The sequence below is a fragment of the Epinephelus fuscoguttatus genome, linkage group LG23 (genome assembly GCF_011397635.1).
Source record: "Epinephelus fuscoguttatus linkage group LG23, E.fuscoguttatus.final_Chr_v1".
Lineage (NCBI taxonomy): Eukaryota > Metazoa > Chordata > Actinopteri > Perciformes > Serranidae > Epinephelus > Epinephelus fuscoguttatus.
The window spans coordinates 33,307,999-33,325,101 of NC_064774.1; the positions used below are offsets into that span (position 1 = coordinate 33,307,999).

Below are 17,103 nucleotides of genomic sequence, written 5' to 3' on the forward strand. Positions count from 1 at the left end.
GAGAGGTATACCAGTGGCTTTACAGCCTACATTTTATTTAATTTAGAGTCTAACAGAGTCATATTATTGACTATCTCTGATCCCCACTGTCAATTTGGTCGTTGCGACAGTGCGACGCAACACCACTGACGCTAAAAAAAACCCCAAATCTATCTGTTGCCTCTTTAAAAGGTTATTTCATAAATGTGTATGATTAAATGTATGCTCATTCAAAGGCAGTGCAATGAAGGACTGAATGACTTTAAAACAGTCCAGTTATGTGTTTTATTGTGTAGATACCTTTATTTCCCTGGCACATAAGGGTGAATAAATAGGAATGTAAATCACTGGTTTCATCACGATACGATACAATATCGATACTTTGGACAACAATACAATATTTGCCGATATTACAAAGTCTGCCACTATACGATTTTGATTCGATGTGGTTCAGGGGCCTACAATCAAAATGAGGCAATATAATATTTCCATTTATCAGTATCGGTTACAAAACAATCTGCCACCCCTTTCTTCTAATTATGGCAATAATAGATTAAAACAATACATAAATAATAAGTGCAGTAAAGTTTACTTAAAATTGACTCCACCAAAACACATAAAATAGCACATGGAACAAGTTAACCTTCAGGGCTTTCTGCCAGAGAGCCCTTTCAAAAAGAAATGTTTTAATTTTAACCCACATCATGACCTGTTCCCTAAAACGTCAGGTCTATCTGGCTTAAAGCCCTGTAGGCAAACCTCACCCAACATGTGAATTTAATCACTTCATAGGATGGGATAGGATGCGCAAGGCCCTTCCGCCCGAAACGTCACCCATTCTATAAAGTGATTAAATTTTATTTGTATTGGAGCTTTTCTGGTGTGCGGACTTCTTTTCCTTTTTTGTCCAGCACCCAATCCTTATTTTTGGATGTGCGCGCTTCCTCATTTGTATTAAACTTCACCCAACAGCCATAAAACATGGATTAACAACAAGAAAATTTGCCAAAAGTATCAAATTCAGCTCAGTAATAACTGTTAGGGTTCAGAGTCATCCATTATTAGCTTACGCATGTTTACAATGCATAAATTAGCCCAGCAGCTAGCAGACTTTCTTCCTCTATTAATAGCCGAACATTGTTGAAACAATATAGCTAATGTTGCTATAGTGAGAAGTTAGCAGAGCGAGATGCGTGTACATCGTGTTTTATCTCATAATGGTATTGTTTACATATTGCATGTGCTTTGTCTGTTGACCCGTATTTTCTAGAAATCGATAATATTTCAACTCTACTCATTTATTTCAGAGTAAATATCTTTATCTTCATTGTATTTGTTTTGGCTTCTTGTCACCTGCCTGCCGCTGTTTGATTGTGACACAAATTTCAAAATAAGGGCGTAACCTAAAGATGACGCTATGGATAAATGTTTTCACTTCGCATCGATGATATTGGATTGTTGATCATTAAATCGATATATCAATACAGATCGATGGATTATTACACCCCTAGTAATAAATAACAAAAACAATATAAACAACAACAAAAACCATCAGTATCAGTTAGTAGCCAAATTGTTATTATAAATATTGGTATCGGCCCAGAATTTCACAATAAGTGCATCTCTATAATTTATCAACCAAATGATCAATCAAAAAAGTAATTGGCAGTATAACTGACAGAAAAGTTACAGTCCCCTTTATTTATGATTGTCTGCACTTTAAAAAATGACTTTGTAATTTCCCTTTGATGTAAGGACAATAGAGTGAATTACTAAAAAATTAAGCACTCAGGGCTCTAGTTTCCCGGCGTAGCGCAGGGTGGCGAACCCTGCGCAGAGCTAGTTTCGAGCAGCGCAACCCGAGGCGCACTCAGTTTGGTAGTTTGGCAGACCGAGGTGCGCTGAGATGGGTGTGGCGGTGCAGCAGGGGGAGGTGTCGACAGATCCAGCTTGGCGCAGTGACAGTTTCGTGCCAAAAGGCTTCGCCAAAGGTGTGCTAAAAGCTCGCCAGCTGAAACCAGGTCTACTGTCAGCGCAGGCATAGTACAGCTGATGTAAGCCGAAGTTTGGCTGACCAGCGGACAGTGCACACACGTCACCAAAACCTCACAGGCAGGTTTCCAGGATATCAGGCACAATAACGCTGCAATAAATAGCCACAAAACCACTATTCAATGCAACTATCTGCAATCAGCACATAAATGTATCTCTATATCGACTGTCCCGTCACATCTGATGTCAGATCAAAGGGGATTGGCACCGTTTGGCACGTTCGGCACGCGTAACGGAAACCCAACCTGATTTGATTAACACAGCAAACTATTGAGTTCACATCCCTCTCAGCCAACCACAAACAGCCACAGCATCAGATAGGGAGTATATATTCAGCATCTGTCATCTTAGAAAAGTCAAAAAAAAAAATAAACAGAGTGAGACTGAGTGAGAGAAAGAGAGAGGGCACGCGCACACGAGAGAAACGCAACATTGATTTACAATTGTGGTGACCTCCTCCCAGGCTACCTTTGCATCATCAGCCCGTGGAGGTCTGCTCGCAGTTCCGTATATTCGGACACTGCAAGCTTGGACCTCCTGGACCAAAACATCAGTTTCCTCCTGGAAGAAGTTTGGCTGTCTGACGCTGCTGCTCTCTTCTGCCATGGCGAATTGAGTAAACTCTCATTACACCTTTGCGTGGCGCATTTAAGGGCGAGGAGAGGGGCTCATTTGATTGGTGTGATGTGTGTAAAACCCACTCCACGCCTTCTCTCCTCCCTCTTTCTGACTTGCGCAGGTAGGAGGGACGGAAGTGGGAAAGAGGAGTAGCTGCGCCAGGCGCACAGTGTGCCAAACTTGCAAAATCCGCCCAGCCACTCCCTGTTGGTGAAGCGTAGGTGCGCTGCGCCTCCGCCTCACCCGGTCTGCCAAACTAGAGCCCTAATAGGTAAGGTTCTATGTTGTGCCTGTCTACCTATCATACCTCAGACTTTTTCACACAAGTATTCAATTGTTGTCTCTATAAATCTAATGAAGAAGATGCAGTGTGACAGATGAAAGAGATGGGGAGAGACAGAGAGGGAGCGATAGAGAGGTTTCTCTAAAGTAGGACGTTGTCCTGGAGACTGACAATGTAGGAGCACCCAATGTGCACAGAATGATGATAACAACAATAAGTAAGATGCTCTCCTTGCTGCTGACACACCCACGCACACACGCACGCACGCACACACGCACACACACACAGAAATGTTTAAAAAAAAGAGCAGCTGAGCAAATACAGGAGCTGTATGCCATGACTGTGCAGTTAGCAGCTAGCCTGGAAAGCATGACTCACACTGAGAGGATCATTTACATGACTTTCATCTGCAGGCATGAGAGAACACTGCAGTCTCTCACTGTTTTCTCCTTAAATCTTGACACTTCCCACACAGTGGATAATGGTCTTTTGTTAAACTTAATAATGATAAAAAAGATCAAAGAATAATCTCATTACCATTTTCTGCAAGGGGAGCCAGAACCTCAAAAATCATTTCCTTCTTCTCATGCTCTGTCTGCTTCTGGAACAGACGCACCAGCTCCTCAGCAATATTGGTGGAGGCAAACTGCTCTTTGCTGGACTCTGAAAATACCACACAGGCGTGTCATGAAAGAGAAGATATCCTCTCCCCTACATGGACATCTTCTGTGCATTCAATTGAGGTTAATAGTGATATCTTCCTCCAAGGAGTGAAGCCATTTCTAGGCCCTGCAGGAGGAACTCTTAGCCACAGCAGGTCCAACTCAAATCATAACAAGTCACGCCCTTTCAAAGGCAGTATAAACTCAGGTCACAGTGATTTTCAATTTTGGATGTGGATTTTTGGATGTCTGTGCCAAATTTGGGGGAATTTCCGTCAAGACCTTCTTAAGTTATCGTGTTTACAAGAATAAGACTAATGCATGGTCACAGTAATCTTTGACTGTCAAAACCTTTTCAGTTCATCCTGGAGCCCAAGTGGATGCTTGTGCTAAATTTGGGGGGAATTACCATTAAGGCCTTCTTAAGATACTGTGTTAAAAGAATGAGGCAAATGCATGGTCACAGTGACCTTTGACCACAAAACTCTAATCAGTTCATCCTTGAGTCCAAGTGGATTTTTGTGTCTAATTTGAAGAAATTCCCTAAAGGCGTTCTTAAGATATCGCCTTCAAGAGAAAGAGACAGATGAGGTCATAATGACCTTGATGTTTGACCACCTAAATATAATTAGTTCATTATTAATTTGTGGTGGATGTTTGTGCCAAATTTAAAGAAATTCCCCCAGGGCTATCTTGAAATATTGCATTCATGAGAGAGGGAAAGACAGACAAATGCATGGACAGACAACTTGAAAACATAATGCTCCCAGCCACGGCTATCGCTGGCACACACTCATAAAATTATATTTGGATATACACCAGAAATTTTCCCATTATCTCCAAGCCTCTGAGTGGGCTAGTTTTTGTGGGTTTGATTGATTAAAACCGCTTCCACTCGGACCATGGTGAGATGATGCCGGCAGACCAAAATGATATAAATTACAGTATTTAAAAGGTAAATAAAGTTTAAGAGATCTAGGTAAGATGTTAATGATACTGTTCACTATTTTGGAATGGATGATAGGTTTTAAGTATTCAGGTATACTCACCAAGCTCAGCCAAATTCCCAAAGGCAATTAGACACATTTCTGTCAGGGCTGTGTTGTGGGAATGGATGCCCAGAAGCTTTACCAGAGTAGGAATCACACCCATATTGATCAGCTGAGCTTGTAAGGAATCTGCAAGAAAAGATACAGAAAGTGACAGGCCGTCAACCTGTTGTTCTAAACATAACGTAGAGCTGAGACTGAGGAGCTCAACATAAAAACATGAGATTTATTGCTTGAAAGCTGACTGGTTATAATTTAAAAAAAAAAAAACAACTATTTGTATAAAACTGATTTTATAAAGATGATTTTTTAAAACATGTTACTTTACAACACTGTATCCCGTAAAGTAGAGGACACAATTGTGGGACCATAAAGCAAGACTACGTCACTTTGAAAGGAATAACGCATATTTCCCCTCAAAATTGAAAAGATTAATTAATGACCAACAAAATCTTTTACTGATGCAATACACCAAGTGATTCTGTTGCTCCAACCTCAAGGCCTGGTCACACCATGAAGTTGTACAGCAAAATTAATCTGGCAAACTATTGCAAGACCTGAAGGTCCTTGGAGGCTCACAACACTATCTGAATAAACCATTATATCATTTTTGTTTAACCAGAAAAGGCCAAGAAACTGCCATCTCATAACCACCTGACACCTAATTTAAGCGTGCATAAAGCCTGCATATCTTAACACGTAACTGGGTAAATTACAGGTTTATTTCAACTAAACTGGAATTGGTGATTGTCAGAGAAGTGGAAAGAGGAATCAAGACCGTTTCTGTGAGTTTTATTTTGTTTCTGTCGACTTTAAATGAAGTGTATTTTAAGATAATTTATTCAAATCGAGTTTTGTAGGTTTGACAATAGTTATCTTGAGGCTGTTCCTGGTTTAGGAGCTTGGCTGCAGTGCTCTCGCTTAATACTAGACCAATTTTAAAAAAAACAACAACATATTGTTCTCATTGGTCATTTGGACACAATAACATGGAAAAATGGATTCGGGTTGAAAATTACCCTTAACCTCTGGATTTTATTTTTTAGTTTTTCTGACGAGCAGAGAGCCACACAAAAACTCTTCAGTATGGTAGCAAATACTTTTGAGTTTCTCTTTAGCATAAAAGGATATTACAACTCCAACTGTATCTACTGAAGAGGGAAACTAAAGCTCTCTGAGTTAACAAGCTTACTAACGATCAGTTAGCAAACTTGTTAGCTTAGCTCAGTTGCTGGTGGAACAGTAAGTTCACACTCTTTATTTGAAAGAAGTAGTTGGACCATCGACTCCTGTCTCATAACTGTCTGCAAACCATTTTTCTTATGTGGAGCAGTTTACACTGCAACAAAAGAAGTCATAAAAGAGAATGGTGACGTGCAGCTAATAAGCTACTATAGCATCCTCCATTCTGGACTCTCCATCTCCTCAGCATGGTCACGGTGGCGTGCATGCGTGAATTTGCTGGTTAAGTCACCAAAGTTGAAACTGATGCTAAGAAATTGCCCAGATTTACTTTGCCATTACAAGGGAACCCACCAATCGTGGCAGTTTAATTGGAATGAACTGAAATCACTGAAAGATTTCACAGTGTTGAAAGCTTCGGTGTAAGCAGGCCTTTGCTTATGCTGGTATGACCAGTAGCTTATGGTGGCTACTGATAGTAAGCATTCAATTTGTTATGCATCTGACACACTGGGTCAGTTTGCTGATTTATGACACTCCTTGTGCTACTACATTTAGCATTCATCATCATGCATCATTGACATTTGTGCGTTACTTTTTAGAAGTTACGAGTTACATTGGCTGTGCATTCACACTGTAATTAAGTAACCAAAAATCCATTCCTCCATTCCAATTGGGGAAATCTCGGTCCATTTTTGACACAGAATTAAATTTACCAGAATCCATAGTAACAAATCCAACAAGGCTGGGGTCTGGTCAATTACGACTACAATTAAACTCTTGAAATTGTGAATTATTATATAATGCAGGTTTATACAAACCTGCATTAAATTGTAATTCACCTGGCATCTAGGCCCCCTAAACACATTTCAGGTTCCCAAAAGATTCAGTCAAAGCAGTGGAGATGCATTTGCCATTTGATGGGAAGAAGTGATAGAGCTTTTAGGCTTGCCTGTAGAACAAAAAAATAATTTAGATTCGTTTGAAAGCCAGAGTGAATGAATCAATGGTGGAGAAAGACAAGAGTGGATAGATGAGCAGAAGAGAAAGGAGAATGGAAAAGTCAAGTTAAAGTCTCAAGAACAATACTCCTGAAAAACTTTTCTGATTGTTATTGAAAGTCAGTTAGAACTGATAGTAGCTAAATCTATTAAGTCATGTAGAAGTACTGAGTATAAAAAGCCATCCAAACAGATGCTATATGTTTTAAAACAAGTTAATCAGGGCATTGATTCAGCCTCTGTGGAGGAATTCTGGAGAGGCAGGTGGCAAAGAGAAACTTTGCAATTGAAAAAAAGTGTCAAGATTTAAAAAAGCACAAAAACACGGGAATATGAGCATTCTGGGAAATGATACTTGTACAAAATAGCACTGGTGGCTGATATTTGCTTCTTGGAACATCATGTGCGGGCATACGTGCCTGCTGCTGAGTAACAAGGCATTGCAAGACAGAAGTGAAACCAAAACAGTGTAGTGCTAGTCCATCAGTATACACTGACAAGTGCGCCAGGGGAAGCTTACCCATTGAATAAACTGACAACCCCTAACAAAGTGACATATTTTAAAGTTATTTCATATAAGGTTCAATGCATAACAAAAACAGTGTAGAACAACCAATTACTTGTACATTTAACAAGACATGTATAGCTGCAGACACATTCAGTTTGTACACAATATGCCCCTACAAACCACGCCTACCACTAGTACAAGACAAGTGACATGCAGCAAAGGGCCACAGGCTGGAGTCAAACCCAGGCCGCTGCGGCAACAGCCTTGTACATGGGGCGCCTGCTCTACCACTAAGCCACCGACGCCCTACCCCTACTCTCTTTTCACCTAATACATAGCTGGCTAAACACTAATTTAGTATTTTCTTCAGAGCTTCCACTCTCAGGAAAAGAGGCGAGGGGGGCTGTTCGTAAACTGAGGTGTGTATGGTGGGCGAGTCATGTAGCTAGCGGGCGGGTCACGTAGCTGCTCTAGTGGCAGCTATACCTACTCGCAAGGAACCCAAATAGTAAACGCAATAACTGCAGGAAGTTTGTGTAAAATGAGGAATATGGTTGAATTTTTAGCAGATTATTTCCTGTTAATATTGCATTAGGGATGAGCTTTCCTAATATTTTTAGGAACTTTATATACAGTTTTCTCTGTGTTTTTTTTTTTAAACAATTATATGTACTTAATAAGCTTCTTTTTGACAAATCCAGGGTTTTCTTCTTGCTGGCACCTGGCCCTTGTTCATTTACATCTTTGGTTTTTAACTGCTTACTCTTCTCATGCTGTCTCGCAGAGCACAAAGGCTCTGTGAAATATAGCTTGTGTTCAGGCTTTCACTGTGCTCTTGACCTGTGAGATCGTTTTTAGGTTTATATTTTGAGTAATAATCTAAACTTTAAAAATACCAATTTAATTTTGTTTTCTTATGAGAAATGAATGAAATGCTGAGATGTTAGCTTACTGTATATTAAAAAAAGGTTTTCTTACACACCTGTAAATCAAAAAGGCTTCATGACCCCCTGCGAAGCTTTGACAACCCCAAGGGAGTCGGGACCCCCAGTTTGGGAACCAGTGGCCTAGGGCCCGAATGTGCTAGGTCTGACTGGTAATATGTGACATCGCCCTCATTGAGGATAAAGGTTGCTAAGGCTACACACAGAACCTGTACAATGGCTGTCATTGGCAAACCTTAAATATACTTATGTCTTTGAGATCCTTTGTAACTGATGTGGTGTTAGTAAGCAGGGAGTTGTCTCAACATTAGCTAAATATGAAGAGTCAGCGAGATGCTGAAAGCTGCAGAAAGCCATAAAAAGTCATCCATTTCATTAGCTTAACCCAAAAGCCCGCATCACCCAGCCAAACAGATCCAACCATCGATCGGTGCCAAAAGACACTTGGCAGAAGACCTGAGTCCATCAGACCACATACTTGCTGCTGTCAACAAGCTTTGCTGTCACAAAGACACAAACTGTAGCATAGTGAAGGAGAAAAAGATGCAGGGACACAGTGGAGGGGAAATTCATCTCTCTTACCTCTTTAAACTGGAAAAACAGTTGATCATAAAAATTTCATAGCAGATATTTCAGAATGTCCACAGATAGTAATGTAGATACATTAAGACAGACGTGCAAGAAGAAGCATATTGTTTGTACGCTGTGGGATAAACGGCAACTTTTTTCAGCATGGAAACAGAAGTCTGGGTAAAATTACTTCATTCTGTGCTCTCCTTTACAAATGATACTTAATTGTTTAAAATATGTACAGAGCTAAAAAAGAAAAAAAAAGGATCAGGCTTATTTTTACTTTCTATTTGTATAAATGTATTTCTAAAACATTTTACACCAGTTACTCCACAGGTTCATTATTATGGCCCTACAAACTAAAGAAGCAGTTCAACAATTTGGAAAACAAGCTTGTTTGATTTCTTTTAAAGAATAGAGCTGAGAAGATTGTAAATCTCATGCCTGTATTCAGTGCAAAACAGGAATGAGGACATGGTTAGCCTAGCTTAGCATAAAGACTAAAAGAAGGGGGAAAGAGCTAGCCTGGCTCTGTCTAAAGTTCAAAAATATATACCTTACAACAAAGTTAAAGCTCACTTACCAGCATGTTGTATCTTATTTGTTTCATCAGTGCACAAACAGAAATGCAACAAGACAAAGAGTCTACTGCCACGCAGCAGGTCTATGATGCTGTGCTTATGCACAGCGGTGCTTTGAGATAATTGCTAATGTCAGAATGCTAACATTTGAACAATGACCATGCTCACGTGCTTACATGTTGATGTATAGCAGATAACGTTTACTATGATTGCTACCTTAGTTTAGGATGTTAGCATGCTAACTATGGCTAATTAGCACATAACAAAGTAGGGCTGGGCAATATATTATTATATTATATTGATATCATGATATGAAACTTCATATTGTCTTAGATTTTTGATATCCCAGTATTGTAAGTGTTGTCTTCTGAATTTAGAGGCTGCATTACAGTAAAGTGATGTAATTGTCTGAACTTACCAGAATGTTCTGGCTGCTCTATAATTAGCCTTTACCCACTTAGTCATTATATCCACATTACTGATTATTATCAAAAAAACTCATTGTGTAAATACAACATTGTTGCAATATAGATATTGAGGTATTTGATTACAAATACCGTGATATTTGATGTTCTCCATATCCTCCAGCCCTAACACAAAGCACAGCTGCCATTGATGTCATTAGTTTTGCAGGTATTGCTCAAAAAACAAAGTCCTGGCACAAACTGAAGTTCCGACCTGATGATGGCGCTAGATAGAAAGCCCTAAATGTCAACCTCATGGTATGGCTATAGGGCAAAATACTAGGATCCATGATATGGGAACCATGCATATCTCTTAAAAAATGTTCCAATCATCTGGTAGATTTTGCAATATCTTACTGGATAAGTGACAACTTTGACCTGCCAGTGGAGCTAGAAGAAAAGTCAGGGTGCCTTGAGGGGGGATACCATGAATGTCTCTGTAACGTTTCAAGGCAACCCCTTGTATGGTTATTGAGATATTTCAGTCTGTACCACAACTATCAACTCCCTGGTGCTAGAAGAAAAGTCAGGGGATCACCAAAGTCCTTATAATTCATCCTCCTGGGCCAATGAATGACTTTACAACATTTCATGGCAATCCCCCCCTATGGTGTTTGAGATATTTCAGTCTGTACCATAAATGGAAAAGACAGGGGCTCACCAAATTAATTAAAATTCATCCTCTGGGGACCATGAATGTGTGTACAAAATTTGAAAGCAAGCCATCCAATAGTTGTAAAGATATTTTAGTCTGAACCAAGTGGTGGACCAACAGACCAAAGTTGCCGTCACTAGAGCCAAGCTGCTAGCCTGGTTAAAAAGCAGGGAGAGGACCAAAGAATATGTTCTACCACCTGAGTCTATAACAATAAAATCTTACAGGAGCAAGGGAAGGGGAAACAGGGTACTGCTGCTACGAAAGCTGACTCTTAGCAAACATTAATAACTGTAGATTACCTCAGAGGTGTCGTTGTGGTGGAAGTGTGAAAAGTGACAGAAAGCATGGTAGAAAGATCAGGAGAAAGGTCAGTCCAAAATAGAAAAGTATACAATGTTCTGGTTCAGTTCAACCCTACTGTCTTATGACCCACCCAAAAAAAAGATGTGACATCATCTGCGTATAAGAAAGAGAACATCCGCTGATTAGTTGAGATTAGTTAACAGTTGTTCTTGGGGAAAGATGGTCATTACCATTATCATTGCTATAGTTCATCAGCATGCCACAAAAGACAGTCAAGAGCTTCTCATTTTCCGGCTCAGTATTTTGGGAGAGGGATTTTATGTGTTCAGCTACTATCTGAGCCCCTCCTGCCAGGTCAACTGCACTCCTGCCCTCATCTGCAAAACAAAGAGGCCAGGACACAAATCAACCACAAAGCAAAGGGAAAAAAAAGTAAATAAAGAAAAAAGAAAAATAACCACAACCTGAAAAATACATATGAAAGCAGTGTCAGGTAAGCAGTACAAAACATACAAATCAATGCAAACTAAGGCTAGTAAACAGTCAAAATGCTGAATAAAACAATTGTAAAGGAAAGAATTAGGACCACAACTATGTGACATTGGGTAAATCCAAATCTGGGTTTCACATGAGGCTCATCTGATCAATTAAATTCCAAATAAGAACCTTGGGTTGAATTTGCAATTGAAATGAGTGACCATAGTTTCTCTCGTGTCTTATGTAATTTCTCAATGTGTGGCAACAGAATAAAATGTTCTCCCTTCACAGTTTACTAAATATTTTGTTATAGAAGAATTTGTAAAAGAACTGCAAACTAACACAATATAACAAATGCAAAATCGAAAAACTGCAATCTTAAAAGAAAAGACTATATTGACAGGAATACGTTTGGCATTATGAAGCTTTTGTGCGCTGTGTCCATTTCCAGGTTATACTCCTTTGAGGGTCAGTACACTTTCCCTCAGATATCCATTACGAATGACTTTAATGGTGGTGTTCTTTCATTTCTTTGTTTCTTCAGAGAACCAGAAAATACACATTAGTGATAATTATCTCTCTGGGAAGGCTTTGCCTGGTAGAATAGCTGCCAAAGGAAGCATAACACGAATCAGCCTTCTCAGTATCAGTGCAGCTTCTTTCATCAACCTGTGGCTGCATAAGCTCTAAGTACCACAGCAATATTGCATAGTGCATTGTATTTCCTGTTTCTGTTCTGTACACATGAAGCTGCTTTTGATGCTGACTCAGAAATGTATTTCATGTTAAGACAACGGTAGGACTTCATTGTGAAATATTAATATACAGATACTCATTCACTCAAAGGTCAAATGACTGCAGTGGTCACGAGTATTTACTGGCTCAGGCACAGATCTGCTTTGGTCAGCAGTGATGGAAATATGACACCCGGATGGACGCGCAAATTTTAGCCTCTTTGTCTTTCTAGCCCTATCACTAGTTTTAGTGGAAAAAGGGTATTTAAGAACCTGGTGCTAGGATGTGCTAGCTTTCAAGGGTCAGAATTTAGCTATGGCTATCACAAGGGCTTTAACCTAGGTGACAGCTGCCTAAAAGGATGTTAAGTTGTATTAAAGTGGTGGAAGGCAGAAATCTGGGAAAGGAAAAAAAAAAAAAAAAAAAAAAATTCCTAAGCTCCTTCTACCAGACGGCCATGAGCACATGCTTCATAAAGTAACCGAGTGTTTCACATACATTGATTTATTTCATCTTATTTCATTGTAGAGCTACGTGTCGCACATTCACTCTGCCTCTCCTCATCCCACTCTCTGTGTTTATCAGACCACAAATGACAAAGGAATAACTTGTTAGTATCCCATGGTCCCTCTGCCTCACTCCCCGCCACTGTGGACTGTTTTCCCCGGAGGAGAGCAGAAAGCAGCTCCGAAGAGGGCTGTAGCGGCTTGAATTCACCAGGTCTAACCTGTGACCCGGCTGCAACAGAAAGTTTGCTGATCTGTCGGGGAGTCAGGGTTTTCTGGGTGTCCCGTTTCCTGAGCTACTGCCTGCTCTACTCCTACAGAGGTGGTCTGTAGCGGCTGGGGGTAAGGCTGAGGACACACTGTGATTTGAGGCTTTAGCCAACATTAGCTTTATAAATTTAAACCTTTGGCTACCGCTAGCTGAAAACTAAACTATTAGCAACGTTTTCTCTCTTTCCAACGTATCGCCAATATTGACATGTTTTATTTTCAGTTATTGCCTTCCTTTATTGGGTTGCTTTGCTGTGTAGGCAGTTGTTGCCAATGCTGGAATAGCAACTTTCTCTGCAGGATTCTCCAACACTGAATCAGGCTTTCACCATCTGAAGGGACATGCAGACACATGCATTTGTAGCCCAGAAACTAACATTAGCCATCTTGCCATTCCAACTAACTGTCACAGTGGACATCTACAAATGCTTTGGTGGAAACACGGTCCACACACCAACGGTTGTCAGACCAGTGACAGTGTTTCCCCTACCATTATATCAGGGGGGGCGCCCCACCTCTCCAACAGCATCCCCCACCCCCCCTTGAAGGTCAAGTTAATTTTATTTAATTTCATTTTCTACACAGCACCAGATGACAACAGAAGTCCTTTAAGGTTACCTTTCCCATAGAACAGGTTTATAGCTTGTCCTTTTATTAAACAAACTAAATAGCCTTATATTACGTATTTATCCATTGTCATTTCTGTCTCTATAAGGTCGCACGTTTACAATTCTCCTCTGCTCTCTGTAAAGTGCATGGTGGAGTTCGGCCCTGATGCACGCACAAACACACAAAAACACGTGCGCGCACACACACGCACACACACACACACACACACACACACACACAAGTGAGACAATTATAACCGAGGCCGGCCCGAACCCGCAGCACGCCACTGTGCACACGGTCAGTGGAGCTGAGCCTGTATTGCATTCAGGAGTAAATAACATAAATAACAAATTCCAGCACTTGAATAGGCCATAGCACAATAGCACAGCACTGCTGCTGCTGCACGCCACCATTTTTTTGTTTGAACGACGTCGACATGTTGCCCCAGTCCTAGAGACAATTATAACTTAACCTGACCCAAGCCCGACGCAGTTTGTTATCTGACATAGTTATTGTTATGGACAGTGTGTAAATGACCATCAAAAGGCTGCTGTTACGCACAGTCAAACACGCCGCTACACACACTCAATGGAGCAGAGCCTGTGTTGCATTTTGGCCTGTCACGATAACAAATTTTATAAATAACAAATTCCAGCACTTGAATAGGTCATAGCACAACACAGCAGCATGTCAAGTGGGCTGAACCGGAACAAAATTACCTTTATTTTTTGTTTTGATATGTTTTCATGTTATTAGGGTTGCAACAGTATGAAATAACTATCAATAACCAGAAAATATTGCAGTTTCAAAGTATCACGTAATTACAGAAATCATATTATTATCAGTCAGAATGACCCTTAAAGGAATGAAAATGGAAGGGTTATTTTTGGTTGAACCAACATTTTATTACTATAATTGAAACCTGAAACCATTTTGTTAATAGATGTATGTGTAAAAAGTCTCCCCTTTGAAAATAACTAAAAAAGGGGACATTCAACATCCAGGTACATTTGTTTTGCCAATACCGTGGATAAGCAAATTTACACTTTATGATAACCATCAGCTTTTATATCACTGTATACCTTGAAACGGCAACCCTAAGTGTTATCAAACATAAAAAATGTTATTAGTATAAGGCAATATGAAAAAATAAAAATAATGTTCTGTAAGGCCTTAGTGAGTACACACAATGTTTAAAATATCACGTGTTACAACTCTGTCTACTTTGTAGTGATCGGGTGTCATGTCTTGTCTACTCACTAAAAGACAGCAGCAGTACAAAGGAATCCCATTTCATGCTGTGATTTCAGAAGATCCTGTTTAATCTATTTCACTGCGGCATCGTCTCCCGTATTATGTGTGTTTATTTAAGGTAGCAAGCAGCTGCTTCTCCACACTCTCCCAGTGAGTCTATCATAAAACCATGCCAGCTTACTGAGACCCCCCTTTACTCACACAAATGTCACATCCCACCAGATTCCACATAGCTTTTTAACAAGAGGAGAAACTATGCACCAGAACTGACAGCTGCGATTACAGCCTCTTAAGCTGCATGTAAGATCAGACTAAACTCTGCTGCTCTTCCCTTAGGTCAATACTCAATTACTCTACTGGTACATTTACTAATAGAGCAGACATCTCAAATGTGCCACATGTAGCAATTTCAAACACAATCATATAACTGTCAGATAAACTTTAATGCCTTTGTTTATTCTTTGCATATCACAAAAAAAATGGGGTAATGTTTCACAGTTTTTTCCCCATGTAGTTCTCAAAATCAAGACAACATTTTCCATAGACACTTCCTTTTTTACAACCTCAAACACAATAATTACCTCATTCATATATATTATTTGAAGCCTTTTAGTTGCAAATGAGCATGTACTTTAAAGTTTAGAATGTGAGAAATCATCATAAGAAATGATTGCTGTGCAATGCACCTGTCTATTAGTAGTAACCAGAAATTTAAGAAGTTTCAGTATAAGAGCAAAGTAAAGACACTGAAATGCTACAGTCTTGCTGCTGTGTGAAGTGCCTGGAACCTAAAGATGAGTCACATTTCAACTTTTGGTCAAGTAGAGATTACTCTGAGATCTTCTTTTGCAGAGGGAAGTTGTTCCGCATATGAAGTGAATCTGTTAAACCGAATCTTATCAAACTTTTTCTGTCAGGACTGTATAATAATGGTAAGAACTATGATTATCCATTAATCAGTTAGACGCTGAAAATATTTTTGATCGGTTACACATGTCCATCTATAGGATAATTTTGCTACTTTTCAGTTTACTGCACTGCACACCACCCTGGTTGCGAAATGCTCACTCCGTGTCCAGACAGTCTGGCAATGCCAGGCTACCACTGAACACCACTGTGAATGAAAGAGAAACCTTAGATAATGATCATCATCAGTATTATCATCATCTAAGGTTACTCTTTCATTCACAGTGGTGTTCAGTGGTTCAGTGTTTTTTTCTAAAAATGTATTAACTGAAAAAGTTGTTAATGATAAGTGTACTATACACATACAATGTAATGTATACAGTATAATGTCGACTTTTTGTTGCAATAAAAAAAAAATCGATTACACTGTTGGTGCTTCTTACATTACGGTGGGTGCTCCCAAAATTTTGTTGGTGCTCCTAACTTTTTGAAGTTAGGAGCACCAGTGCTACCATGTAAAAAAGTTAAATTCAAGCCGTGTATTGTGACCAAAATTATCACGGTTATCATTATTACTGCGGTATGTGCTCAAAATGTTCAAAAAGTACTTATACACACACTGAAATCATTTAACCAAGTTTTCTATTGGAAAAACAAATAAAATAAAGAGCACAATAGACTTTCTGTCTAATAGAAAGTCTATCATGTTTGATTTTCTTTTTGTCGTTCATGATTACTCCCATCACAGCCGTCACTTAGTTAGCTGCTGCCATAGACAACTGTATGACAACAACACCCCAGTCTTTTTAATATTTCCTCTAGGGACGTTACCACGCAGAGTAAAAGGGGAAAATGATGGTGTGAAACAGCAAAGGCACTTTGTCAACCTGGTGAGTACTGCCATTAGCATCAAGCTAGCAAACAATGTTATTTCTTCATAATGTAGACAGACATAAAGTAAGAAAATTAAAAAATAGTGGCGGGGCTTTTCCTCACCACAACTGCAGAGGCTACCAGCTTCATTTGAAACAGACTACATTATAAAAGGACTGTTATTTATTAATTCCTCTGTGTTTTTATACTTTTACTTTTTATCTGCTCCCGTTGCCTTGATAAAGTTAATGCATTATACCATAATTTCAAACTCAACACTTCCTGTATCTTTTTCAAATTAAAAGCCCCATATAACCTCAGCTGAGAGAATCCCTCCATTTTCTAAATAGGCCTTTATTGTGAAACATTTGCAGGAACTTGTTGTGGAGGATTCGGTGACTTGTATGTTTGCGTATGGTGCTTTAAATGTAGCTCCTGCTTTTTAGGTGACTACAAAAACATTTTGGCTGGCACGTTAACAGACACAGTCACTGAAATAATAGTAAAAGTAATAAAAATAGGACAAGAATAACCTGATGACATCACACAAGTAATGAAAGATGACCAGGGATAATTGGTGTGGACCATCTTGTAGTGTGTCATGTCTGTCATGGCACGA

At 39.6% G+C, this 17,103-nt stretch overlaps 1 protein-coding gene across 2 annotated transcripts in view; it reads right to left on the reverse strand.

The window, feature by feature from the left end:
- The window catches only part of rap1gds1 (RAP1, GTP-GDP dissociation stimulator 1), a 59,202-nt gene that overhangs the window by 23,384 nt on the left and 18,715 nt on the right, over nt 1–17,103 (reverse strand). The window contains exons 5-7 of one of the 2 annotated variants that reach the window (XM_049568840.1): nt 11,085–11,231; nt 4,644–4,772; nt 3,470–3,595 (exon numbers count right to left, since the gene is read on the reverse strand). In XM_049568840.1, the coding sequence (XP_049424797.1) occupies nt 3,470–3,595; nt 4,644–4,772; nt 11,085–11,231 (402 nt within the window). The remainder of the gene's footprint in view (nt 1–3,469; nt 3,596–4,643; nt 4,773–11,084; nt 11,232–17,103) is intronic. The other variant, XM_049568841.1, reaches the window with a different exon arrangement.